General features: G+C 32.5%; 1 protein-coding gene across 9 annotated transcripts in view; it reads right to left on the bottom strand.

Moving 5' to 3' along the window:
* LOC140434185 (uncharacterized) overlaps positions 1-27,352 on the bottom strand; it is a 69,541-nt gene extending 42,189 nt beyond the window's left edge. For 2 of the 9 annotated variants that reach the window (XM_072522259.1, XM_072522260.1), the window contains exons 1-3: positions 27,049-27,352; positions 5,302-5,415; positions 4,111-4,239 (exon numbers count right to left, since the gene is read on the bottom strand). In XM_072522259.1, the coding sequence (XP_072378360.1) occupies positions 4,111-4,239; positions 5,302-5,415; positions 27,049-27,168 (363 nt within the window). In that variant the 5' untranslated portion in view covers positions 27,169-27,352. Of the gene's footprint in view, positions 1-4,110; positions 4,240-5,301; positions 5,416-19,537; positions 19,711-27,048 lie in introns of those variants that run through there. The other 7 variants (XM_072522257.1, XM_072522258.1, XM_072522265.1 and 4 more) reach the window with 5 other exon arrangements.
* Between the last annotated feature and the right edge of the window lie 168 nt (positions 27,353-27,520).

Genomic DNA, 27,520 nt, shown 5'->3' with positions numbered 1-27,520 from the left:
GGAAAAACAGTTGCCAAAAACAAAGCCCCAACCAAAACTGTATTGCAATAAGTGTTCAAAATCTTATTGTTTATCTTATTTTAAAAAACATGCATTTACCTTAAAAAAAAGATTTCTGAAATGCTAAAATATTAAATTTTTTTAATTGTAGAAAATCCTTCTTCAAACCTATCGTAAAATTCTCTGACACCCAAACCAATTAATGGTCCATATTGTCCAATACATGCTCTCACCGCTTACATATATCTTAAACGGATCTGTCTAACAAACGCAGTGAGACGCGGCTAGAAGTGTGAACTGACCTGTCGGTCAGCATGTGTCCCCCACGTCCACATGCATGGAAAACAATATATGCAAATGGGGGACAACGTTTATCCCCCATGGCACTTTACGTGTTAAACATGAACAGAGAACCGGTAAGAACTAAAATGGTTGCAAATAAGATTTCCTATAATTTCTATTTTACAATTTTTTTTGTGCGGTCGATATTTTCCGAGTTAAGGGAGAAAATAATGAAAGGGGGGGGAAGCATAATTATCGATAATTATCGAATTATCTCGTTTATTATTAACTATACGACATAAATGTAAATAAACAAAAATTGAGAGAATTATATTTTATACACTTTTAAACTCCTTCATTGTTTGCTGACATCAATATATGTGGTCGTTCGTATGCGATAAAGGGGCGAGCGTAAGACTTTAGTTATATAGAAATTAGTTTTGTTCAATATCTCGGCCATTTTAAACGTTTCTACAAAATAGTAACAACTCAAATTGTTGTAAATGCGATTTCCCACAATTTCTTTTTTGCAAATAGAAGGAGATGAATGCAGTAGAATTAGGATTTGATGCATGAAGTGGAAGGAAACGAATGGTGTGTTGTGCGACAGAAAAATTCCATTGAATGAAGCTGAAGCGAAAATTCTAGAAAAAACAGCTACAAGGTCTTATGATAAGCTATGATATATGGAACTGAATGTTGGGCAGTTAAAAAGAAAGAGGAATAACGAATGCATGTGGCGGAAATAAGAATACTTAGATGGATGAGAGGAGTGACGAAAAAGGATAAAATTAAGAAACAGGATCGAAATATCACGTAAGGCTTTTATGACCTGGAAACCAGTTTTATGTAACAGTAACCTGTCGATGCATATTCGCAAGAAGGTCCTGAAATGTTATGTGTGGTCTCTATACCATTATATGGTTGTGAGACATGGGCATTAGAAACCACAATATTTAACAAATTGGAAGCATTCTAATGATTAGTTTTCATTCGGATTAGGAATCTTCATAGAGATTAGGTTTCAGGAAATCGTAGACATGATTATTGATTGATATTGATAAAGAAGATTATTCAATATGAAAAGCAACATAATATTAAACTATGTTTGAATTTATTTTAATCAATTTTATCATTTTAATTCAATATTATTCACATTGTTATTTACATTCTTTGAATAAAATCCATCTACCTAGAACTAGCGTATTCCAAATGTACGTCGCCCCTATGATTCGCGTTGTGGCCCGTAAATATCCACTTCAGTTCAGCTGCCTTCTCCCTTAACATATTTTTGTAGTTCTATTTATAACTAACTCATTTATATCGTTAAACGACGTGAAAGAGCAATTGTCCATTCAAAGGTGCCATATAGTCCAAGCAACGAAGATTCTTTACTTCTTATTTCTAAGGAACACGTCTGATTTTGATAATTGTTTGTAAACATTAATTAATTTAAATGTATTTGAATTCAGAGACATTTCGGTATGTGCAGTTGAGAATTTAATTAAAATAAATGGATAAACGAGCTGGAATAAGGAATAGATTAAAGATAGATACTTGGTATTGTAGATGATAATGGTCAAAGAAACACAAAATAAACAACGAACTAAAAATCGTAAGATAAACTGATAAACACAACTGTCAGTCTGAAACAAAAAATGAATTTGGAAATTACGAGAATCTATTTTATAATCGTAGCAGTATAGGAGATGACTTGGAAGAAGAAACTTCGTACATACATACTTCTCATACGAGAGAAATTCCTTAAACAAAAGATTAGGTACGTAGCCATCATCAACACAACGGCGAGAAGAAATAACAACGTGGAATGCAAAACTGAACAAAAAAATTATATCTACTATCTATATCTCAAAGACAAAAAAATTGATAACATTTATTACTAAAGTTACAAAATATGGAATTAAATTATTATAACTACACTTGAGTGCAAAACACTCGACTCAAAAGCGAGATTTGAGATTACACCTCCGGTTCAATGTAAGAAGTATGAATATAAAATAAGTAATGTGCAAACAATAACTTTATTCTTGAACTTACAAAAACTGCTAAGAGTTTCCTAAATATTCATCATTGAAGCGAACGCAAGAAAGACGTTATGAAAAGAGTAATCATCAATTACAAAATGAATTTCTTTATTTTTCAGTATTTGATATTACCACCCCTACTCCTAATTGAACTTTCCAATCAATTTCGCATGGATCGGATAACTTTTCTAATAAAGACTTGAGGCATTGCTTCCTATTGATCATTAAGCGCAGCTCTCAATTCCATTATGCTTCCTGGTGCATGATTTCTGTCCCGGACAGGCCTAAAGTTTCTTTTAAGCTCATCCTCGACATGATCTATTGGATTTAAGTACTGGCTCAACGCACGCCAATTTATAGTAGGTATACCGATCTCGGTCAGATAGGTGGATATGTCTCAAAATGTCTCTGATGTAACGATCCGCCGTTAAACCACCTACACGTCCTCCACCAGGCACGAAAACCAACTCGGTTTTCCCATCCATGAAAATGCCTGCCCAAAACATACAAGAACCGTCTCCATATGACGCAGGTTCTCTTATACAAACGTTGAGCAAATCGGTCTCCTGGCCATCTATAGACTCGACGCCTCTTGTCGTTGCCGTGTAGGCAGATCCTACTTTCGTTGGAGAATAATATTAATAGTCGTCCAAATCCAGATATTCGCTAGCAAATTTTAATCACCTTTGCTTCTGGGCTGCAGTTAGCTTGGGACCCGTAGCTCCTTGTTTTGATGTCAGGTTGGCTGCCTTCAGTCTCTTTCTGACTCTCCAAACGCTGATAACCACCCTTCGGATCTCCCTAAACGCCTCTATGTCGATTTCTCAGAGATTTCGATAGAAGAAATCGATAATCTCTCTCCGTTGCTATTCGTTTACGGCTCCTCCTTGTCGGCAGACATAATCACCAGTATCTTGGTACCGACGATACACTAGGAACACAGCTGATTGTTAACCGAAACAAGTCGGTACGTGTCGATTTCAATGACTCAAAATTCTGACCTCTCTCTACCTGTTGCTTTCTTTATTTGCAATAGGTCATCCGATTCACCCAAAAATTATTCTTTTTTAAAACTCAATAATGATTGTACACAAAATGTTTTTAAATTTACACTTTCTAGATTGAAACAGGAGACGTACTTTCGCAAAATTATTTTGAGCCGATTATTTTCCCCTTAGGTGTACATAAGATTATGTATTAGAATTCACATAAAACTGCCAATTCCTGGAAGATCCGGTGATAGCTACATTTGACATTTTCACTTTTAAGCTTTGACACCAGCAGAGGTTCATTTATGATCATATATGACATCATTACCCTAACGACGATATTGCTCACTCTACCACGATAAATTTTCTAAATTATTAAAAATATTTAGATTGTGAATACAATAACAGACTAGTATGACATAAAAGTTTGTATGCACCGTGGGCATTAATAGATGTGTATACCCTCGAGCGTCTTACAAACACTCGGGCCAGAGGCCCTCTTATTTGTAAGATAGTCGCCCTCGGGCATACTTAATGCCCTTGGTATATAAATAACAAAGTTTAATTGATTCTAGAAATAGCAAAACCAGTTACTCCAGTTTTAATCATTTTACTATAAAAAATTCGATTAATGCATTTTCCCACCAAATTCAAATCTATTTTTACATACTAAAAACAAACATGCTATACGATAGCTAACTAAACAAAAAAGAAAACAAATTCTACTTCTATCGCTAGCACTTAACTAAAAGGTACACAACTAAAAAAAAAACACAACAAAAATTCATGCTTACCGATCTATCAGTAAGTGGAATCTCAGAACTAACAAGTTTATTAATAAAAGCTTGTTTTTTGTCTTCTAATATAACGTCGTTACTATCACTTTTACTAGTTAAATCGAGTGGTTCGACAAATGGCAGAGTCTAAAAAAAAATTAAAACCAAAAAGAAAAATAGGAAAAAGCTAATATTAGCGTCAATGTTGCCAAACAGGCATCGTTACACTTTAAAAAATTCAAACTAAACTAGTAAAGGCGTTTAAGCAGATTTTAGCTCACTATATCAATAAAAAAATTAATAAAGATTGATATTTTTAGATTTTTACAAAAAATCATTCAATAGGTTGCACTTTGTAATGTAATTTATGTAGGCAAAGAGATTATGAGCATTTAATGCAATGAATCTACTAGTAATCGACTATTATTTACACATTTACATACTGCAATTGCTAGAACAAAAAAACAAGGATATACTTGTGGTAGTTGTGGACGTACGGAAGGCTAATAACTCAGTACCAAAGTTAGAATCATAGGAAACAAAGAAACAATGCACTAATTTGAAACGAAGAAAAAATTATTAAAGGTCAAAAAAACTATATACAAAGAAAATGAATGTTCATTCATTAAAATAGGAACAATAATCATTGGGAACTTCCAATATAACAGAAGGTGTTTTACAGGGATGTTCCCCATCTCCATTTTCAAATATACCTAGATTATACACTAAAAAAATACGAAGGAATAGAAATATCACGTGGGAAACGAAGACTTATCGTTAACGTTTATAAATTTTTACACGTAACACTGAGCAATATTAATAAAAAACGTTTTACGAACTACCAGTTTGCTCTGTTTGTAATATTATTCATAGAGTGTAAAAAGGAACTACTAACAAAAATGATACGTTTCTGAAGAGTCTAAAATAAAAGTATAAACTGTATAGATAATGAGGTTTGGTTAGAATCAACATAACCTAAAAGACTTTAGTCATGATATCACAGTAATGTGCTATTAAAATATTCCTATGTTAGAATTACAGCAAAAAAGTAAAATACGGCTTTTGAAAATCCGAAACAGCGTAGTTAGCATACAAAACAAACGAAAAATCTGCATTAAACAGCCTCCTTATAACTATACACTACAACTGTATCAAAATAAAGGCTGAATCTCAAAAAAAAAATCGCAAACGTTGTAGATTCTTTCTTACTTCGTTTTCGTTTTGTACTAAGACACAATTGGAATTTAACTGAACATTTTCTTTATCTTCTTCCAGTGATTGTTCGCAGTTATTGTTCCATGTACCATCGTTATCACATTTTTCCTGAAACAAAAATGTTATTTGAAGTATAAAGTTGTTACAAAAGTAACTATTCGTTGTTTACCGCTTTTAAGCATAAACTTATCAAGAACTAAATTAAAAAGGAATTGATTTATTAGACCTGTATTTAGAATAGAATAGAAATATGCTTTATTGTCACTGAAAATTGTATGATTTTATGGACAAAGCTTACAAAAAGTCAAAAAAATAACAATAACAATTTAAAATTTACTAAAATTACATAAATCGTCAATATATCAAAATAAAAGATAATAAAATACACAATTCATTGCAAAATTTAAAGTAATTGCAAATTGCATAATAGGTAAAACCTAAAAGTTGTTGCATGTGATGCCCAAATATACATAAAAATATTTTAGTACTTGTATATAAACGTACGGTAATTACTTAGTTATTCGCTTAGATTTAATCTAAGGTTATTCGTTAAGAATCTCTTCCACGTGTTTACGAATTAAGCAAACAGTTTCTAAAATATATAAAGAGGAAAAAGTTAAAATCTCGTGATTTCTGAAGTAGCTTCTTTTTTTTTTTCTTCTTTTATGAGGGGGGAGGTGGTCCAAATGTTCGAAACATACTTCGGTCCTAGAAGGTGGGCAGAACCGCCTTCCAGCCTCGGTTATGCAGGACTCTTCCAGCGTGGCCACGATGATATCCGAGGCCGCGCGCTAGCGTTGTTCGGACACCATCGCCGTCAGTGCCAGAGACCTACCTGCTAAAAAAAAAACCCTCCTCAGCGGTGAATTACCGGCCGGATCGCCCTGATTGGGACGCAACATCGGCAAGGCATTCACCCGATCTTTCATTCACGCACAATTCTCACACATTCTAGCACTTTCCCATTACGACGGAACTCTTCTCTCCCTCTATTCCTCCCTGTTGATGTTCAATCTCACCCCTTCTCATTCTGCCTTATCTTCTTGCTTGGTCCTGCTGGGCATCCTGCCTACCTTCGGGTCGCCTTTCTTCTTGTTCCTTTCTTTCCAATGTTCTCCTCACATATCCCTGAACTGCTCTTCACCGATCTGACGACCTAAGCATCTCCTCCACCAGTTCCGTGACTGATTGCACCCTACTTCCTAGCTCTCTCTCAAGCAGACTCCTCTCACCTATCAATCTATCGCATACCAATAGAGTGTGTGCGACATTGTCCGATATTTCACAATACAGGCATTTGTCATTTTCTGCCTTTCCAAATCTGTAAAGGTATGCCCTAAAGCAACCATGTCCTGTGAGCATCTGCGTCAGAAAATAATCCAAACGCCGGTGCCCGCAATCCATCCATCTTCTCAGATTAGGAATCAACGACTTCGTCCACTGCGCCACCCTTCTCATCTCATTCCATTCCTCTTGCCACACCATTATGGACCTTTCCCTTTCTTCTTTTTTTAAACGTTCTGTTGCTATGTCTTCATTTCTTCTCTTGTATATTCTTCCTCTTTCCTTCACTAGCACGTGCATCGGAGTACACCCGGTGATAACTCCTAATGCCTCGGCAGAAACTGTTCTGTATGCACACGCCACCCTCAATAGACTCTTCCTATCTGCTCGGGTGAGCTGCTTTCTGTAAGCCTTTGTTAAAACTGCAGAACTCCAGACAGGCGCAGCTGCACAACAGAATGAAGAGCCCTCCTCCTCTCAGTTTTGGGCCCTCCGATGTTGGGCATGATCCCACCCAATGCGGCGGATCTCACCGCAACTCTTTGAGTCACCGCTTTTACGTGCTCCCCCCACTTTTCGTTTTGACTCAGAGTCATCCCTAAATATCTCACGCATTTCTTTGGAACCACTCTCTTTCCTGCATATTCAAATGTTATCCCGTCCCTTTTCCTTGGTCCCTTGAGAATTGAAGTAGCTTCTGCAATGCGTTATTCTACTGAGGCCAAAAAGATACCGTATTGCTCTTTTTTGTAATTTAAAAATAACATCAGATTGGGCAGCTATACGAGAACCTCAAAAAGGAAGACCATATCGAAGATGAGACTCGAACAAAGAAAAATATGATATTTTAGAAGATGCTAAATTGATTTCCTTCGACACAGATCTTATTGCATAGCAGACTCGGGCTAGTTTCTTACTTAACAAATCGATTACTATTTAAATGGGAATAGGCCACAATTAAAGGTTAAAGTACGTTTATTGACGTTTCTCGTTCTCTTTCATATATCTTTCAATATGAGGAACAAATCACGGAGTAGCAACATACCGGAATTATTTGCTGTAAAAAAAGATACCTTAGAATGTAGTAACTAAACACCATAGACCAATTTTTTTTTAAACGACAAATAGTAGAAAAACCAATGAATTTATTGTAGATTACCTTCCATAAAAAATAAACTGTACGAAGTCGTGGATGAATTCAACATAAATTTGCAAACTAATAAGACTGGTAAAGGCTACAATACACACATCTAGCATTCGAGATCTAGCACACCTCAATAACTCATTAATTGCCATAATGTCAAGTAGTTATATTATATGTCATTATTCAAAAAACAGTTATTAACATTTAAAATAACGATGTTTTGTAATTATCTCGATCAATTGTTTATGTATTTTAATTTAAAAACTCACAAATTAAAGAACTTTTGAAGATCTAAAACGTTTATTTGAACCATTTTTCTCTAAAATTTATAAGAAACGTTTTATAGGCACACAATGACTTTTTTTTACTTTTTATGATTGTTTAAAAAGAAAACAAAGCAAAATCAGCTGTACGTCTTCACGGATTTTTCATTAGCTACCCCTCGTACCATTTAGAACCTTCAAAAACCTGTATAAGATTTTTTCAGCTGCTATTTCTCTTTACTGACCTAACCAGGAACACGGAAAAGAAAGATGTCCAGGATACATCCCTTGGAAATTCGGCTCCAGCGTCCCATCAGGCTCTCGTCTTCAATAACTACTTGACAGACAATGTGAGAGAGATTTTTGAATTACATATTCGTCATTATGTTAAAAGAGACTCTGAAGAAGGGAATACCAATTTACCCAATATCAACTCCAAAAATTCTAAAATAGTGTCCAAATTACAGTCAAACAACATACATAGTCCAGTTACTGTGGCATTTTCCCTTTAAATTTTTTATAACTGCACCGATTTATCTGAAATTTTTACAGTAGGTAGTAAATTACTCAAAAAACATAAGTTATATGGTGCCGATATGTGCTTCTACCCTTGGAGTGGTTGGCACCCCATCTAGGGGGTTGAACTTTTTACACTCAAAATAACCCCGGGAATTGATAGAGAATCAAATTTTAAACAAAAAATGTCATATAAATTTTTTTCGCTAAATCAATACTTTTTGAGTTATACGCACTTGAAAAAGTAAACTTTTCGCAAAAAAAAACATGTTTTCCAATGATTTTGTACGAATAACTAATAACTCAAAAACAAAGCGTTTTATTGAAAAATCTATAATGAACAAAAATAAAGCTTATAAAAAAACAAAGAGATTGTTTTTTTATTAAGTTTTATAAGTACAATACTAAGCGATTTATAATTGTTTGAAGATGACTTTTTATTTTTGGGATACTATACTCGATGCATTTAACATCAAATATCGGAAAATGGACATCTTTTTTGATAAAAACTCGTACAACACTTTTTGCTAGAAAAAACCTTTAAAATGAGCTATGTTAAAAGCCATTTCGATTAAAACAAAGCGAAATACGAAGGAAATAATTTGAATTACTCTAGCGTTTAAAAAAAAACGAGCAGTATAAGTAACACTATTTCGATCAGAATAGAAATTAAACGTATATCATCTACAATTCATTTTTTTTAGTATTATTTAAGTTATAGTTATAATATAAGCTATATAAGTTTTAAAAGTTTAGCCTGTTTAAAATGCGTATTTTTTGAAAAAATCATGTTTAAATTAAAAAATCTTTTTTTTTAATTATCTAAAAATTTACATTTTTTCAAAATAAATCTAAAACTATAAGAGATACGTGAAAAATGGGTCTATACCAAAATGTAGTTTTTTTTTCTTAACAAAGTTTTGATTTTTTTATTTTTGTTGTAGCTCAGAGAAATAGCCAAATGAAGTTTGAGATACAGCGGCTGACACACCTGTAATCAGCACTTTGGCCCTTTACTATTTAAAAAGAAAGAATTTTAATCTACTTAGTCTTGTAGCTTTTGAAATTACCTTCAAAATATTTTTTTAATGGACACTGTAGCTTAAAAATTAACGGAGTTATTCTAAAAAAATTTTGGAGCATGTTATTTATATTTTGGAGCATCAACTTATTTTCTGTATATATAAATGCTTTATTCAAGTATATTCGAAAAACTGGTAACAGACACACTAACACTCACACAAATATGTATATAATACATACATATATATATATATATATATATATATATATATATATATATATATGTTATGTATATAATACATACATACATACATATATAATACATACATATATATACATATATATATATATATATATATATATATATATATATATATATATATATGTTATGTATATAATATAGGCACCTCTAAACTGAATATCTGCTTCAGAGAACTAACGAACACAGAGAGGCGACACTTCTTTGAAGTTGCGTGGGCAAGCCGCCAATAAGTGCCAATGACAGGAGTACTTCAGATCTCGAAGACATTTTAGAAGCTGGGAGATACTGTACAATTTTGCTGTATGGCCTTGCCAAAGACACCCACATGAACAAAATGAATAAGGTCGAAGATTATTCATCATTACTTGAACAAACGCGATACGAATACTTTATTAAAGCCACAACTAAAAATAGTGCAGTTAAATAATTATCATCTCTTATACCAACTGTAAGTGCCCTGGATGAGCATATCAAAAGAGTTTATTTACAAACTCAGATATGGCTTGGAAACAAAGAGATTGATATAACGGATTGGGGATGGTTCAAGAGTGATGATATTTTACAACCAATAAAAATGAAAAGTTCACCAGCACCAGAAGAACTATTGAAAATGATTTTTTGCAATTTCAAAAAGGGTTGCGGCTCAGCGTGTGGCTGTCGTAGACTAGGTCTATTTTGCAATGCTACGTGTGGAACATGCTCTGGCGACAATTGTCAAAACTGTCCTGCAATAGACGAAGAGGTGGAGTTAGAACACGACGAGAATGACGTTTCAGACAATGAATAATTTGATATATTGTAAATAATTTTTATTATTGTAAATATATTTTGTATACTTTCTAATGTAAAGTATTTTCATGCATAATTTTTTACAATAAAAACATCATGAGTATACTTAATTTTTTTATTTAGACATTTACCAAAGGGGATTTAGTTCGTGAGCATATAGGTGGTTTTTAAGGGTTGAAAATAAGCAACCAATCAAAAAATATTTTATTGATAAGAAAGGAATTTTTGAATATAAATGTACATTAAAAACTTTTGAAGTTGTTTAAAACGATTTTTTTATATATTTTGACATATGTGGTAGTTTTTAAGGGTTGAAGTGTTGCAATCAACCAAAATTATTTTATATAAGCACAGAATTATATTGTAGATGATATAAATGCACTACAAAAGCGTTTGAACCTGTTAAACGATTTTTTACAAGTATTTTTATTAAAAGGGGTGGTTTTTAAGATTATTTAAGGGTTGAGAATGTACACAATATCCATTATTATAATTGACAATATTTCAATTACCTAATTTAACACGATTTAAATCCATAAAATGCTTTAATATAAATTTTTTTCATTATTTTCAATAAGGGGTGATTTCACCCCTTAAAAATAAAAAGCTCACCTAGCGATTATATAAATTTTGAAGAGGGAGGTAAGATAAGCCTAATTCCAAATTTTTAGCAAAATCGATTCAGTTATAAATAATTTAGAGGTATTGACCTCTTTTCCTCCACAGTGACTGGAGTAACAAACACAATCAAACTGTAATCAAAAAGTAATCAAAATAAACGATTTATGTAATTGGTTATTACTTCATGGAAATTCTGTTCAATAATATAACATAAAACATAAAATAGAAAAATGATTTTAACTTCCACAGAATGTAGCCAACTTGATATATTTCTCCGAAATATCTGCTTGCATCTCCAGAAGTATTATTCAGAAGAAAAATTATAATACTTCTGAAGAGGCTGATATTTCAGCGAAATATGTCTAGTCGAGTATATTCTATGGAAATTAAAAACAGTGTTTTATTTGATGTTATAATAATAATCAAAATAAACAGAAAAACGATTAATTTAGGTAAAGAGAAATACGATAGAAAAACGATTATTTAAAAACGATTCCTAATCATATGACTGAGGTATCGATTTATAACAAATGCGCCATAGTAACGATAATCAACATCTCTACTGTGCATACTACAAAAGGCATAGTTAAGCTGTCCCGAATGATATATTGTATCATCTCGATGCCAAAACGTTTTTTTAATCCGGGAGAAGTGGCGACGTTGTATCGTTTTTATCAAAGGGCGATCGAGGACGTTATTTTATGATTTATGTAAATAGTGTTACTCTGTATGCGACATTACATTAATTCATTTGAAAATAATCCATAGCTATAATGTTTGCGTTTGAGTTTTAGTTTAATTTGATGATTGTTAAACCTAAAAATATTAATTTTTCATTGAGTTATCGAGCCTTGATTCAGAATGAGCCAATTAACCTAAAAAACTTGTTCGGGACAAAACATTTAATTTTACAATTTGTTTAAATAAAATTGTTTAAACACATTTTGGCCATCATTTTCTTTTGGAAACATGTATTTTTGTTATAAGAGGGCTATTTTTCAAGTAAGATTGTGCAACAATATGAAATAAGAATCTTTTTCCTAGCCAGTGTGCCTATACTACCTGGACTATAATAAATATGCGAATCAAATTCAATTAATATGTAATGACAGATCTCGCAAAACAGAAAACCAAAAAAGGTATATTGATGGAAGGCAACCGTATATACGCATTTTTGACTATTGGTCGTCTTCAGTACGGTGCAGGCAAGTGAAAAGGAGCATGTTAACTTGGGAAAGGATCACTACAGGAGCAATCCGACCACTTTGTGGCATTAGAGTTAGAAGACCCTGATGGTTTCCAGGACAACAACTAACAGTAACCACGGAGGAAGCTACAGCTACCTGGGAAAAGGAATAGGAATGGAAACCAATAGTCAGAAATACGTATATACGGTTGCCTTCCATCAATATACATTTTTTGGTTTTCTTTTGCGAGACATCCCATTACATTTTACTTATATATATATATATATATATATATATATATATATATATATATATATATATATATATATATATATATATACGATTTTTTGTTCTAAAAATAATTTTTTTGATACCAAAAAACTGATTTGTTCAAATTGATGAAGAGTATATGGAAAAATTGTTTATAAGTAACAATTTAATAATGTTTATAAATAACATTTATGTAAAATAATTATAATTTAAATAAATAAATCAAAAATGACAATAAAAAGGCTACTTAAGAAAAGATTTGTACATGCTTTAGTCATTTAGTGCTTTGTTCAGGATAATTTTGCAATGAAAATACGATAAATGTTATTTTAATGTTGTACACCGAGGTATGTAATTTTTTCCGAGAGCTCTATTTTGAAACTGTGTTGGAATTTTTGAAGAGCGCGGCTGGCCCTTTAGTGCTTTAATAATTTTATTTGCTAAAACAGTGACTAACAATCACTAACAGTAATTAAAAAAAAAAGAGATCTATTTTGTGTGTACATAAATCTAATTTTTTTAAACTTGTTTTCATAGGATATTAGTGTAAGTCTTAGCGAAGAAAAAAGTCCCGGATTTTTGAGGTCAATTCATCCAAATTATTTGGACCAGCCATAGATTCTAGCTCATTTTTCAAAAAAATCTTATAAACAAATTAAATTTCGCAAAAACTATTTATTCAACGGATATGACCCATCTTTTGCACACAATTCAAAAGCCATACGGCCCTTAAGTGCAGGTACATTTAGAAAAATTTTAATAAACAATAAAACATTTATGAACAATATTCAAAAACAGCGATTTTGTTAGTCATTTCGCAATATTCTTTTTTTGTTTATTAACCGATTTTAATTTAGCAAACATCATTTTGTGTATCTTTTTTTCTGAAAAAGTTGTCTGTTAACGCCAAGTCTCTAAATAGACAATTTTTTAAGTTATGAGCAAAATAATGAGTTTGACGTTGTGTCGAGTAAAAAACCAACTTAATTGGCCTAAAAATAAAATCAGCTGTACGTTTTTAAGGATTTGCCATCAGCTGTCCCTCATATACCTTTTAGAACCTTTAAAGTCGATGATTTTTTCACAGATAGTCTGGGGTATTATAGTTGTGACTGAGTTCAGTGAATAGTTTATTTAAAATAAAGGTGTTATCTCGAATAAAAATCAACGTGTCAGCATTTTAACAAAATCTAATGAATATTAACAAATAAAGAGGTGGATTCCAAAAGGGCTTAAGCCATTTTTTTATTCACATTTTGAGGTTTTAGTTGGATCTGATTCTAGAGCATCATTTCTAACATTAGAAAAACAATTCATGCCATAACAGCTTAAGTCAAGTATTCTATACAGATTACAAATCAGTAATGTTTTCCAAAAGTGCTTTAGTCATGCCTTGTTCTTTTCTTAACAGGCTTAAGTCAGCTGTTGAGTGTTTGCGCGTGCGCGATTCCAGCTGTCAATTCTACATTCCTGTCCATCACACAATTTTCATCAAAAAGATTGAATAGATTAGTTAAAGCTTTAAAAGAGTCAGGAGAATATTCTCGTGAAAAGCGAGGTGGAGCTAGAATAAAACCCAAAGATTCAAGTACAGCTCAATATTGATTTCATAAAATCATTAAAGTGCTGTGAAAGTCATAAGGTCGGGGTAAGAGCGTCGGCGGTTACCTTAGCTCTGAGTTATCTATTAAAAAATTGTGGCGTATTTGGAAATACACTCAAAAAGAACATAGGAAGTCACTTGCAACTTACTCAAATTTCTTCAAGATCTACCAGACGAAATTCAATCTAAATTTTGGCAGTCCAAAGACAGACGTTTGTTCATTTTGTGATCTAACAAAAAGTGAAATAAATTTATGCAAAGACCTTCAAGAAAAAGCTTCCTTATTACTAAGTACAGATTGCACAAGTTACGAGCTAAGAAATTGTATAAACTGCTTAAAAGAACAGAAGCTAATGTAGTTAAGGTATCTTTTGATATGGAACAAAACCAGCCCCTTCCAAAACTAAGAGTTGGTGAGGTATTTTATTCTCGACAAATTTGGGTTTATAACCTTCGTTTGTATTGATGGAAGATACACAAGATTCTACTAACACTTTTGTGTACACATGGACAGAAAACCAGAGTGGGCGAGGCTCTAATGAAGTAGTTTCAGCTCTGTATAACTTTTTGGGGATTTTGGAAGACAAGTTTAAAAATGTTCCAGCGAAATCATTGACACTTCAACTGTTTTCTAATGCTTGCAGTGGACAAAATAAAAATCAAAATGTTTTGGGTTTCCTACTTAGTTATGTGCAGACTTCCAGAGCGTTTAGTGATATTCAGCATTGCTTTCCAATCAGGGGACACAGCTATATGCCTCCTGATTGAGTATTTGGACGTTTTGAAAAAATATTTAGAAGAAAAAAAAACAATAGTTGAACCAGACGAGTACTACAAAGTGTTTGCATCTTCAGCTACAGTTAAAGTTTTAGGAAAAGACTGGGAACTTTTTGATTTCATAGATGCTGCAAAACGAGTTTTATTGAAGAAGCTCCCTTTTTTGATGCGTTAACAACGAGTTTTTTCATGTTCAAATAAAAGTAATAAAGACATTGAAGCTAAAAATACATACTGTGGTGATTCTAGTACTTTTAAAGTTATAAAAAAGGATGCAATTTGCTGGGAGTGTACAGTACAGTGAAGTCTATGCCATTAGTGAATCATGTAAGTGAAAAGAAGAAAAAAGATGTGGAAAAATTTCTCAAATTTATTTTATTATCTGAAAGTTCAAAAGACTTTTATAATACTGCACTTACTAATGTGCAAAATGGTTCGAACGATAATAATACTGTAGTGTATGATGAACTAGAGCCTTTTATTTGAAAGATTTTTCAACTTTACTTTTAAAATTTTGACAAAAATGTGAATAATGATAAATAAAAATTAATAGATAGTTATTAAACCGTTGCTGACATCTTATAGACAACAAATGTTTAACTTCTTAAAAGCCATGATTTTGTGTTCAAATCTTACTTTCAATTGTCTTGGAACAAGAATTTGAACCTGCAAATTACATGACTGATTCTATTCCAAAGTAACATTTAATTATATTCTTAAACATAGAAAAAAATAGTTCCTGAAAAATTTACTTTTTTGACTTAAGACCTTTTGGAATCCACCTCCTCAAATATCAAGGTGGACTGTTTTCAGTCACCCACCCTGTATGTAAGTGAATATGAAAAACTATACAGTGTGGTTCGTATGTAACAAATAACTAAAGAAATGGGCAAGATCGAAAAATCACCCTGTATGGTGATCATAAGCATTAACACTCATTACACGCTATACACGGTGAGTCATGAGGAACTTTACATACTTCTACCATATGTAGAGTCCCTCCCAGGGAGCATATCATGTGGCCACTAAAAAATGTCAACTCCTCTTCTTTATTAATTAACAGGGTGATTTGTGTAATTGACCATTTATTTCATTTTACTGTAGTGTTTATACGGCTCATTTGATTTTTTAAATTTTTGCATGATACAGTACACTACTATCAAGCATTCGACTGGTATTAGCTAAACTAAAAAATTCCAGGACTGGCTTTGGAAAAATTAATTTAGGGATTCGTATTAAATATTACACCCTGTATATATTTTTTTTAAAATGCAATAAGTGATTTTCAAACTACATAAATAGCCAATGAAAACGACATATGCGACAATGTTGTCGCACTTTTATTAAATTTTTAGTGAACGATCAAATCTTACCAAAAATAGAACAACCATAATGAAGTATCAAATTATAAGGTAAGTAATTAATTTAAACAAATGTTATAAATTTCAAACATTTTAATTGAAATGATAAACTTAGTCACTGCACAACAAAAAACAGTAACTACTAACAATAACGAAGAACAATTTAAAAAAAAAACTAAAAATATGTACATAGTTATGATAAACCCATAAATTAGAACTGGAAAAGATACAATAATGGTAACAAAATAAAAATAATTCAAAATAGATTTTCGAAATGGAACCCTGCAGCCTGTACACATTTTTGTTGCCGAATTGTTAATTGACGTATTGAATTACGGATACTCTGGGGATCGTTTCTAATAGTATTACAACAATGTATAATTCTATCAATTAATTGTTGTCGGTTATTAATATTCACTGCGTAAACTAGTTGCTTCAATCGTCCCCAAATATGGTAATCAACGGGATTGAAATCAGGGGATCTTGAAGGCCACGAAATAGGACCTGCACGTCCTATCCACCTGTTTCCATAAACATTATTGAGATGTTGTCTCACTGCCAGTAAAAAGTGTGGGGGTGCCCCATCATGCTGAAAATACATCCCTCGGATAGCAACGTTCGCGTTGGAAAGCAAATTCGGCAAAATATTTTGTAGAAAGTTCAAATAAACCTGCCCTGTTAAAGGACCATCAAAAAAGTGAGGACCTACTAATTGGTTATTTATGACACCAATCCACACGTTAACCGTAAACCTTAATTGAGAACGACGTTCTCGAATAGCATGGGGATTTTCTTCTGTCCACACATGTGAATTTTGTGAATTATTTATCCCGTCTCTGGTAAATTGGGCTTCATCTGTAAATAGTGTCCTGTATAGCGTTGGTCAATTATTGTTAATCCATCTACAAAATTCCAACCTATCGATCTCATCTCCAGCATGTAGTCGCTGAACCATTTGAATGTGATATGGGTATAGATTATTTTTTTGTAAGACTCTACTTACTTTTGATTGAGTAACATTGAGTTCTCGACTTACTTGTCTAGTGCTTATTGTAGGGTTCATAGTAACGGCGTCCATAATGTCATCTTCCTGCGCTTCATCTACATGTCGCTCTGTTGTTCCACTAGGAAAAGTGCCATTTTCTCGCAAATAATTAAAAACTGACCCAAATGTTGGATGACTGGGAGTTCGACGATTAGGAAATCTCCTGCGATATTCTCTACTAGCAGCCCTACCATTCCCATTACAGAATCCATAAACAAATATTATGTCTGCATATTCTGTGGTCGAAAACTGATGTGGCATTTTGAACGAAAGTAACAAAAACTCTACCAAAACTAACACAATGTATTTAACGTAGATATGACAGAAGAAATATGTATTCTTGTACACATAAATAACAATTGATAATGACAATAATGACAATGGGTATAAAATATCAAGAAACGTCAAACGGTCAACGCCAACCTTCATTTTAAACTTTTTTAGATTTATTTTTATTTAGTACAGTTGATGCAATGTATTATTATTTGACATAAAATTTTAATCATTTACAATCAACAAAAACTAACACATACAAGAGGTTTGACTTTTAATCAATTTAATTTATTATTTATCGAAAATAATGCCCCAATACGATCTATGAGTAAAAATTTAAAATTGAAAAACAATTGATTCTATCGTAGAGATAATACAAAGTGGCAGTAAAGATGTTAATTTTCTACGTATTAGATTATGTTGTAGGAACTCATTTTAATTAAAATGTTTGAAATTTATAACATTTATTTAAATTAATACCTTATAATTTGATACTTCATTATGGTTGTTCTATTTTTGGTAAGATTTGATCGTTCACTAAAAATTTAATAAAAGTGCGACAACATTGTCGCATATGTCGTTTTCATTGGCTATTTATGTAGTTTGAAAATCACTTATTGCATTTTAAAAAAATTTTATACAGGGTGTAATATTTAATACGAATCCCTAAATTAATTTTTCCAAAGCCAGTCCTGGAATTTTTTAGTTTAGCTAATACCAGTCGAATGCTTGATAGTAGTGTACTGTATCATGCAAAAATTAAAAAAATCAAATGAGCCGTATAAACACTACAGTAAAATGAATAAATGGTCAATTACACAAATCACCCTGTTAATTAATAAAGAAGAGGAGTTGACATTTTTTAGTGGCCACATGATATGCTCCCTAAGGGACTCTACATATGGTAGAAGTATGTAAAGTTCCTCATGACTCACCCTGTATAGATAGATTATCGACAATTTTGATGTTTTTTATTTCTACTTTTATAGGGAGATAACCATATGTATTTAACAGGCAATATAATGTTGATATTTATCAAGTTTGTTCATTGATAAACCTCAACGTTGAATTTGTTATTTAAAAATTATTGTGAGTTCTTTTGCTTTCAGCAAGTTGATTACTTTTTGTAGATAGAATGTGTATGTAATGTATGTGAATGTAATCTCAGAATCATATATTGTGAAAAATGGAATCTTTTGACATGTCATTTTTAAAGTAAAAATGACGAAAATATATCTGTATTCTTTAAAATTAGTATACAAAATAATGTTACAATTAAATAATTAATTATTAAGAATAAAAACAATAATAAAAATTGGAAATTATTAAATATATGATTATATGAATACCAAAATAACATCATGTAATTTATGAAATTACATTTTAAACTAATATAAAGCAAATAATTTTAATTATAAATACTTTGATTTTAATTTCCTAAAAAAAAAGAAAATACTTTGGCTTTAATTAAAATTTTGTATCTGGTTAAATTGGAAAAACGATTTGACCCAATTTGACTGAGTTTTATTTAGAACTTTAAATTTACGAAAAATAAGATACATAGCTTTATTAAAGACAAAATTAATAGACTACTATATTTTCAAAAATATAGCTTCGACAAAAGGTCAAAACGTCAACATATTTTTCAAAAAATCAGATCCTAATAAACTGACCTCACTTTCAGTCATAGAGTGGCTAAATTTTTTCTTATAGCAACTTTTAAATGAACAACTTACAAAAGTTTCCCAAAAATCACAATTTTTTCCACCCTAATGGTGAAGCTAGACAACCATCTATAGCAATCGTACTCACGTTGGATTTCAGGAAAAAGATTCGACGTCCATCTCACCAACAAAAACGCGACAAGAAGAAAAAATACGAAACAGAAACAGGGGGTCAGGTTCGACTTTTGTAGAGGATCATAAAGGGTTGAAATAACACTGAAAACAGAACGACTCGGTCCTCTTTCAGCCCTTCATATTTGCTTTCGGGGCAAAATCAATATCAAACAAGGTCAGGAGAGACGAATAGATACGGAGCTGGGACGTCTTCGCGTGCATCTTTCGCCCTTCTCTTCCTCGCCCTAAGATCCGTGACGTTGCTCTGTGACCCTTTTCCGACAAAAACAACTTATACGGGGTGTTGCTAATTATTAATCGGATAAATTGGGACACCAATTAGTTTCTGTACTAAATTATGCTAATCTTTACCTAATTTATTTGATCTCATATTTCCCTTTTATAGCCATTTATTGTGCATTTCTTATTTTATTAATTCATTATTTATTAATAATAATACCAAAATTCAGCTATACCGAGATTCACAAACACAATAAATTAAAAGTAAGACGAAGGGATACAAGCTGACCAGAACGATTTATCCCACCGTTGTAAGATATTTCAAATCCAACCACTGATAACAAAGCAATCCAAAGGAAAATATTTAAACTATAACTTAAGTTCTCTAATGATATACTACTCATAGCAACAACTAAGGAATAACTAAGTACAATGACATCAGATCTAGAAAGATCATCACATGGTATATGAAAAAAATAACCAAGAGAACTTGTTAACTTAAAACCTTAGAAAATAGTTTAACACGTCTACAACCGCAGTATTCCGAATAGCTAACAGCAACGTAAGAAAATTCCAACTGAAATATACAAGCGTATAAATGATGGTAATGTTTTAGAGGCTTTAACTTCGTTTTTCAATACCATTTATACCAGCGGACACCTAATGGTTTGTCCACTTCATTGTTCATAGGACTACCTACGAAGACAACAGCCAAAAACCTGTGCTGATTATAGAATCATCAGTTTGTTAAGCAATTTATTGAAATTTTTTCTAAAGGTAATACATGGTCGTATCTATAATTTATTTATTTAATTTAGCGTATGGCATTTCGACACATCTACAATATTAGAATAAACATTACAATAAACGTTAAAATTGACTCGATATAAAAATACTTAAATCATGCCCAGTTGATAGGCAAACGTCGAGGTTGTTTATATAGTTAATCGACTCGATCGTCGCAAACAGGAAGTCTTGTGAACTGCCCTCGTAGGCTCGCTGGTGGCACTCCTCCGTTATGTGCTTGATAGATTGGACCTCGCCGCAGCTGCATGACGATGATGGTAGCTTGCCCCATTTGTGCTACATATCTGCACATCGACCATGTTGAGTTCTGATGCGGTTAAGTGTGCACCAGGTCTTACGTGGTAGGTCAAATCCAGGAGGTGTCTCTGTGATGCAAGGTATGGCTGTATTTTTTTGAGCTGCTGACCATTCATGGATCCATTTGGTGATCATGTTGAACCCTGTGGCTGCGGCTGATTCTGCAGTTTGTATTGGAGATTTTCTGGAGCGCAGTCGACTTTTGGTTATATCTTCTATATAGTTATGAACAGACAGCACCGTGTTGCAAAGGATGTTGTTATATTCTTTGGTAAGCAGATTGAGTCGGCGAAGATGTTGTGGTGGAATGTCGCTCAGCACTGGTAACCAATGTGTTGGTGTAGATTTAACTACTTGAGCGATCATTCTCATGGTGTTATTTAGCTGGATATCCTATATTTTTAACGTGAGCACTGTTGATCCATATTGGCGCGCAGTATTCAGCTACGGAATGAACAAGAGCTAATCCTGAAGACCTGAGTGTGGATGCCAATGCCCCCTTGTTGTGCCGCAGAGCTTCTGAATGATGTTATTTCTGGTTTTTAGCTTCTCGGCAACTGTACTTAAATGTTCTCTAAAGCTTAACGTTCTCTCTAAGGCCACGCCTAGATATTTTGGATGTTTATTGTGGTTGAGTCCTGTGTCATCAAAGTGAACGTTAAGGGTTCTTGACGCCAGATTGTTGTTTAGGTGGAAGCAGGTTACTTCGGTCTTGGAGGCATTGGGGCGAGGTTTCCATTTTTGAAAGTAATGTCCGATAACCTCTAGGTCTTCCGTAAGAATCTCTTCAGCTTCTTCTAAAGACTTTGTTTGGGTTAATAAAAACCAGTCATCAGCACAGCCAAACTTTGTTGATGTTGTTGTCGGCATGTCTGCGATGTAAAGGCTAAAAAGCAGTGGTGCGAGTACCAAGCCTTGTGGCAGACCATTTGTGAGTTTTCTGTGGGTGCTTACTTAGGATCCTATAGTTACGTGAAATACTCTGTCGGTGAGCATATTTTCTATTAATCTAGCGGCGGATTTGCAAGCAGTAGTGCATAAGAGTTTATAAATCATTCCTTCTCGCCAGACGGTGTCGAAAGCTGCTGACAGATCTATGAACGCAGTAGAACTCTTTAGTTTTCGTTGAAAGCCGGCTTCTATGTAAGTACAGAGAGATAACACCTGGTATGTGTAACCTCGATTTGGTCTAAAACCTGCTTGCTCAATTGGTATAGCTTTGAGGAATCTATAATAAATGCAAGGAATACCTACTTGACCCACAGTATGGTTTCCGTAACGAGTTTGTAACGAGAGAAGCATTGTTTGGGATTAACGTACTTGCTCAAAGATGTCGTGATATATCTGTAGACATGTACAGATGTTGTATTGACTTACAAAAGGTATTTGATCGTGTTAATCACTCTATATTGATCGAAGTTCTAAGAGACATTGGCTTGGATGGCAGAGACATTCGCACAATTGCACATTTGTATTGGAATCAAACACCATCAGTTTTATTAAAGGCCTGGATGCCAGGAGAAGATTCGAAACTCCACAATACTAAAAAGTCTCAGCAAGACTACCAAGATTATAAAAAGCATCAAGAAGAGAAAGCTGGAGTACTTTGGACATGTAATGAGAGGTCCCAAATAATAGGTTTCTACAAAAAATTATGCAAGCGAAAATAGCAGCAAACGTAGTCCAGGACAAAGAAAGACTTCATGGTTAAAAAACTTGCGAGATTGGTATGGTATTGAGACAAGCATACTATTTAGGGTGGCAGTGAATAAAATTGAGATAGCTATAAGGGTAACCAACGTTCTGAAAGGACATGGTATCTGAAGAAGAAGAAACGTTAATAAAGATTTTCCCATGTGTGTGGTATTCCTGGGTATAATTCTAAAATTGATATGCTTATAAATAGTTTTCGGCAATTACTAGAACACTAATTTAACATAAACTTAGCGATGTCCCTCGTATACACTGCGATCGTCTAAGACATTAAATAACGATGTATCCCACAGACGTGAACTTCTTAATAAAAAACGCACCCGAAAACAATCCAACCGCTTAGCTAAAAATTCCAACGCTCCTATTTTTTTGAGCGTCATGAGACACATCCGAGCCTCTGCCGTGCCTGCCATCATTGCCAATTTATTCAATTGTTTTTTGCCCGCCCAAACCCAAGGACAAGAAGCTTGTCATCCGCAACTAGATGTTTGTGAAATAAGATGGTGTGTCAAGGATTAATTTTCGTTGGATGTATTTTTAATTTTCGATATGTCATATTCATTTAACGAATATCAGGTTATTTTATTGGATATTAAAGAAAAGACGTTCCTCTGTGTTATCGCATTTGCTTTTATTTTTCTCTTATAGTTTTTTTTTTATTTAGTACTATTGTTGTGGGATCCAATAACAATTTTATATTAATTTTTTCGTATTTTAACCGCTGGTTTTAGGCTTTTTTGCAGTCTGAATATTTTCATAATGTTTCAACTATGTCCGCTACCGATATCGGCTGATTTTTACAGTGGATGGAAATGTACGTTATTTTTAGTCAAGATGTATTTTACTCAGCGGCGGATCAAAGAGGAGCGATGGGGTGATCTGTCACCCCTCTCAAACCAAGTGAATTAGTTTTTTTTTAATAATTCTATAAAAAGATTATAAAACATTCATTTTTTTTTTCAAATAGATAATTATATATTTTTTAAAATTACAATATATTAATTATATAATAGTATATTGTTTTATTACGAGTAAAAATGATACTTTTTGTGGCGAGGCTGTACTCCGAAGATACAATTTTTTTTTTTTTCAAACGTAGCAAATAATTTTTATGTTACTATGGTTATTTCTATTGATTGTCACTTTGACAAATAAGAACAATCACCGGATTTTTGCGCCACTCGTTAAATTTTGTGAACGTTTGTGCTTATTGTCGTCCAAAAGTACGAGTACGAGCCCCTTTCCATATCAGTTGGCCTAACGTTAGATGGATAAGAAAATTAAATTTTAGATAACAAAAATAAAATCGCAGCGTAAATTTTAGAAGTTTTAATGCATCGAACCCACAATTCTTGAATCCCATATTTCTTGAGATTCTTCCTTTAATTCGTTGACGGACCTGGTAGGATGTTTTCTCAAAGCTTTTTTCATTTAGCGCCACAAAGTCTCTATCAGGGACAAGTCAAGACTGTTAGAAACCCATTCCAGAAGTGGTATGCCATGGTTTTTAACCCATTTTAAACTCTTTTTTGAGGTATGACAACCTCCGCCGTCCTTTTGGAAGACAAAATCTTCTGCTGATGTTAAAGGATGTTCCATAATCGGTAAAAGAGATTCTTCTAAAGTGTTCAAATATTTGTCCGTGTTCACAATCCCATCGATAAAATGTAACTTTCCCACACCTTCAGACAACATGCTGCCCCAGATCATGACAGATGCGGGAAATTTGACTTTTCTCTTCAGACAGTCGGGATGAAAAGCTTAATTTTTCCTGCGAATGACGCGATTCCTCCTGTCTCCAACATTTACTTGAAATCTGGACTCTTCACTCCATTGTATTAAATCCCATTGCGACTAAGTCCCATCTTTATACTCTTTTGACCATCTTAGTCTATTTTTCTTTTCTTGTAATGTTAAAAGTGGCTTTTCCTTAGCCTAAAACAAAATGTTTTATTAAAAACAATTCGTACTAATTTTTTCAACTATAAAACTTACTGTGTAAGTACAAACCCCTAATTTGTGGGCCTCTCGGTGACATGTTGATCTAGAAACGTGTCTTCCAATAACGTCACTTCATAAAACGCTTAGCTCCATATAATTTGCTCGTCGATTTTTCACTATAATACGTCTTAATCCCCTTCGATCTGCTTCAGTTATTTTACTTTTTCGTACATTTCTAGGTTTTGTGACGACAGAACCTATAGTTTTTTATCTTCTGACTACATTTCTTACACTATAGCATGACAATTGCAACATATTCACGATTTCCGAATTGGATTTTCCAGAATTAAAAAATCTAATAATGATTGAACAAATTTTCTCATCGATAACTTTACCTCCACCCATTGTACAATCCACAAACGGCAAAAAGCTTTACAATACTAAAAAACCATTTGACATTAACTAACAATATTATTATTTTGATGTCATTTTTCCATAGCTACCTCTGGATAAAACGTAATTATGAAAAAATCAATGTGTGTTGACATAAGAGAATGCTTAGCCAGGGTTTAGTAATTTTTTTTATTCTTGAAAATAAATAAAAAACCATAAGAGAAATCTTTTTAATAATTATTAATAAATTAATATGGGAACTTATAAAAACATGCAGAGTATAATTTGTTTATGGTAATCAACTTAAACTGCAAATTTCATAGGTGGCCCAACTGATATGGGAAGGGGATCGTATTATATCTGATTCCGAAGATCCCACAGCATCGCGTATTCCTCCAGATATTTTGTGTACTACAAAGATTATAACCGAAGAATTGTTGTCTACCAAGTCTACTGCGGTTTAGGAAGCTTTTGACTTTTATACTTCTGCTTCTTTTATACCTAGGCTTAAAAGTCATATTTTTATATTGTCAATCATGTCACAAAAATTAATACTTTTGTAAGGTTTGAAAAAAAATACATTTTATTAGTCTTCTCAGTACAAAAATATTTTATTGACTAATTTTTTTGTTTTTGATTAAAACTTTCATTTGAAGGGATTGCCAATTGGCATGACCAGCTCATCGAAATCTCTAGGGTCTGGAAAATTCTGAGATAGATGGTTCTACAGTTAGCAAAGTTCATTATTATATCTAGACCTCCATATACTATTTTCGCTGATGGGTACAAAAATCTTCTTTGGAATTTTAACATAAGTGTTGTATGTTTATATTGTAACTCATTTACATTTTACAAATAATACAGTATTAACACCATCTGATAGAGTTACTGTTACTTCCATTCATAATCTTCAGACATCTCTGATACTTTTTCTACATCTAAGATATCATTATTGATAAAAGAAGCCTTGTTAAATTTCACTCTTTACTTTTCCATTTTTCTGTTTTTTGTTTGGTTTATGTAATTTTTCTTAAGAATACTTACATAATTTTCTACATCAAACTCAATAAAATGCTTTTTTGTAATCCCTGACATATAAATTTTATATAATTCATGACCAGACATTGTTAAAAGAGAATATTGACTTCTAGTTTACCTATGAATAAATTTCCTCTGGGTTGTTACTCCACATAAATTCTGCAGTTTCATGGACAAGAAAATTTCCCCTCTTATGGATAACATTCTTTTTGGTTCTTTATATATTTTTTCTTCTTCTAAATGATCTACTATTCATAACAGATAATTGTGGCAAAATATCTAGCAATATATTACAGAAAGATCTTCACTAAACTATGTGAATTACAATTATCAATTACCTCTCTAATTATTGAATAAAGAAAGAAACTACTTTTTTATTTTCTGCAGTACGAACCATGTAGTATATTTGTGACTATAAGAACATATTCAGGTACTTACTTTAGAATACTTTTAACAAATAACTTTATGATATACTTTTAACATCATAAACTTTCCGTTCATATCCAAATTATAATTACTACCTATAAAAATATCTGCATAAAATGGTTAACCAGTTTCAGTTATACATCAAATGCTGATTAATTCATAAATGATTGAAAAACAGTGCATATCTAAAGTTGGACATTTAGAACAATAGCAAAAACTAGTTAGAAGGGTAAAATAATTAATAAAGGAACTTAATCAAGTTTGGTATAAGAATGTAATTATTTCCCTAGATGTTTTATATCTATTTTACTTTAAAATATGCCAATATTTATAATCAAGTTTGATGATATATATTTTAGTAGATTACCTTGTTAAAAATTATTCCAGACATCCTACACACTTTATAAAATGCTGAACACTGTAGGGTTTTTGAATCACTTTAGAATTTGAAAACTGCCACTTTAAAACTAAAGAGCTCAGAGCTAAAATAAGACCCGGGCGTGACAAGACACAATAAAATTGCTGATATTACAATAAAACCACTTGTATGATCTTGGCTGTTAGTGCCTATCACTTAACTACATAAAGCACAAAGGAAATACTTAAGTAATTATATTAGGGCGCACCTACCTTCTCGTTTAATTTAAGATTATTGTTCTCGTTATCATCATCTAATAGTCCTAATCTTTTCTTGTCCTGTAAAATCAACAGTTTTTGTTCTTGTAAAAATTGTGTGATGTCTGCTGACATACTTATTAAAGAAACATAAAAACGTCCATATACAATATTACATAAATTAAAAATATAAAATAGTAAATTTAAAACATAAAATTAATTCAACTTCACTTCACATAAAACGTGCATATACTTTTAAAAAAAGTTTTAAATTGTTTGTAAACTTATGATGAGCATGAGAGTTAAATGACAACTTCAATTTTGAAAACTTGTGAACTGTCACAAGTCAGTGCTGTAAATTACTATTTGTGTCTCCTTCTAGATTGTAAATTACTGTATTCCTTCTTTCTCATAATTCCAATTGGTCATCCTGTTTGGTGTAACAAAAAATTTAAAATTAACGAAAATATGAAAAGTTCGTTACTTG

This window comes from Diabrotica undecimpunctata, chromosome 2 (assembly GCF_040954645.1).
Source record: "Diabrotica undecimpunctata isolate CICGRU chromosome 2, icDiaUnde3, whole genome shotgun sequence".
NCBI classification, from domain to species: domain Eukaryota; kingdom Metazoa; phylum Arthropoda; class Insecta; order Coleoptera; family Chrysomelidae; genus Diabrotica; species Diabrotica undecimpunctata.
The sequence above is the reverse complement of the archived record's forward strand: the minus strand, read 5'-3'. Positions and strand labels throughout refer to the sequence as shown.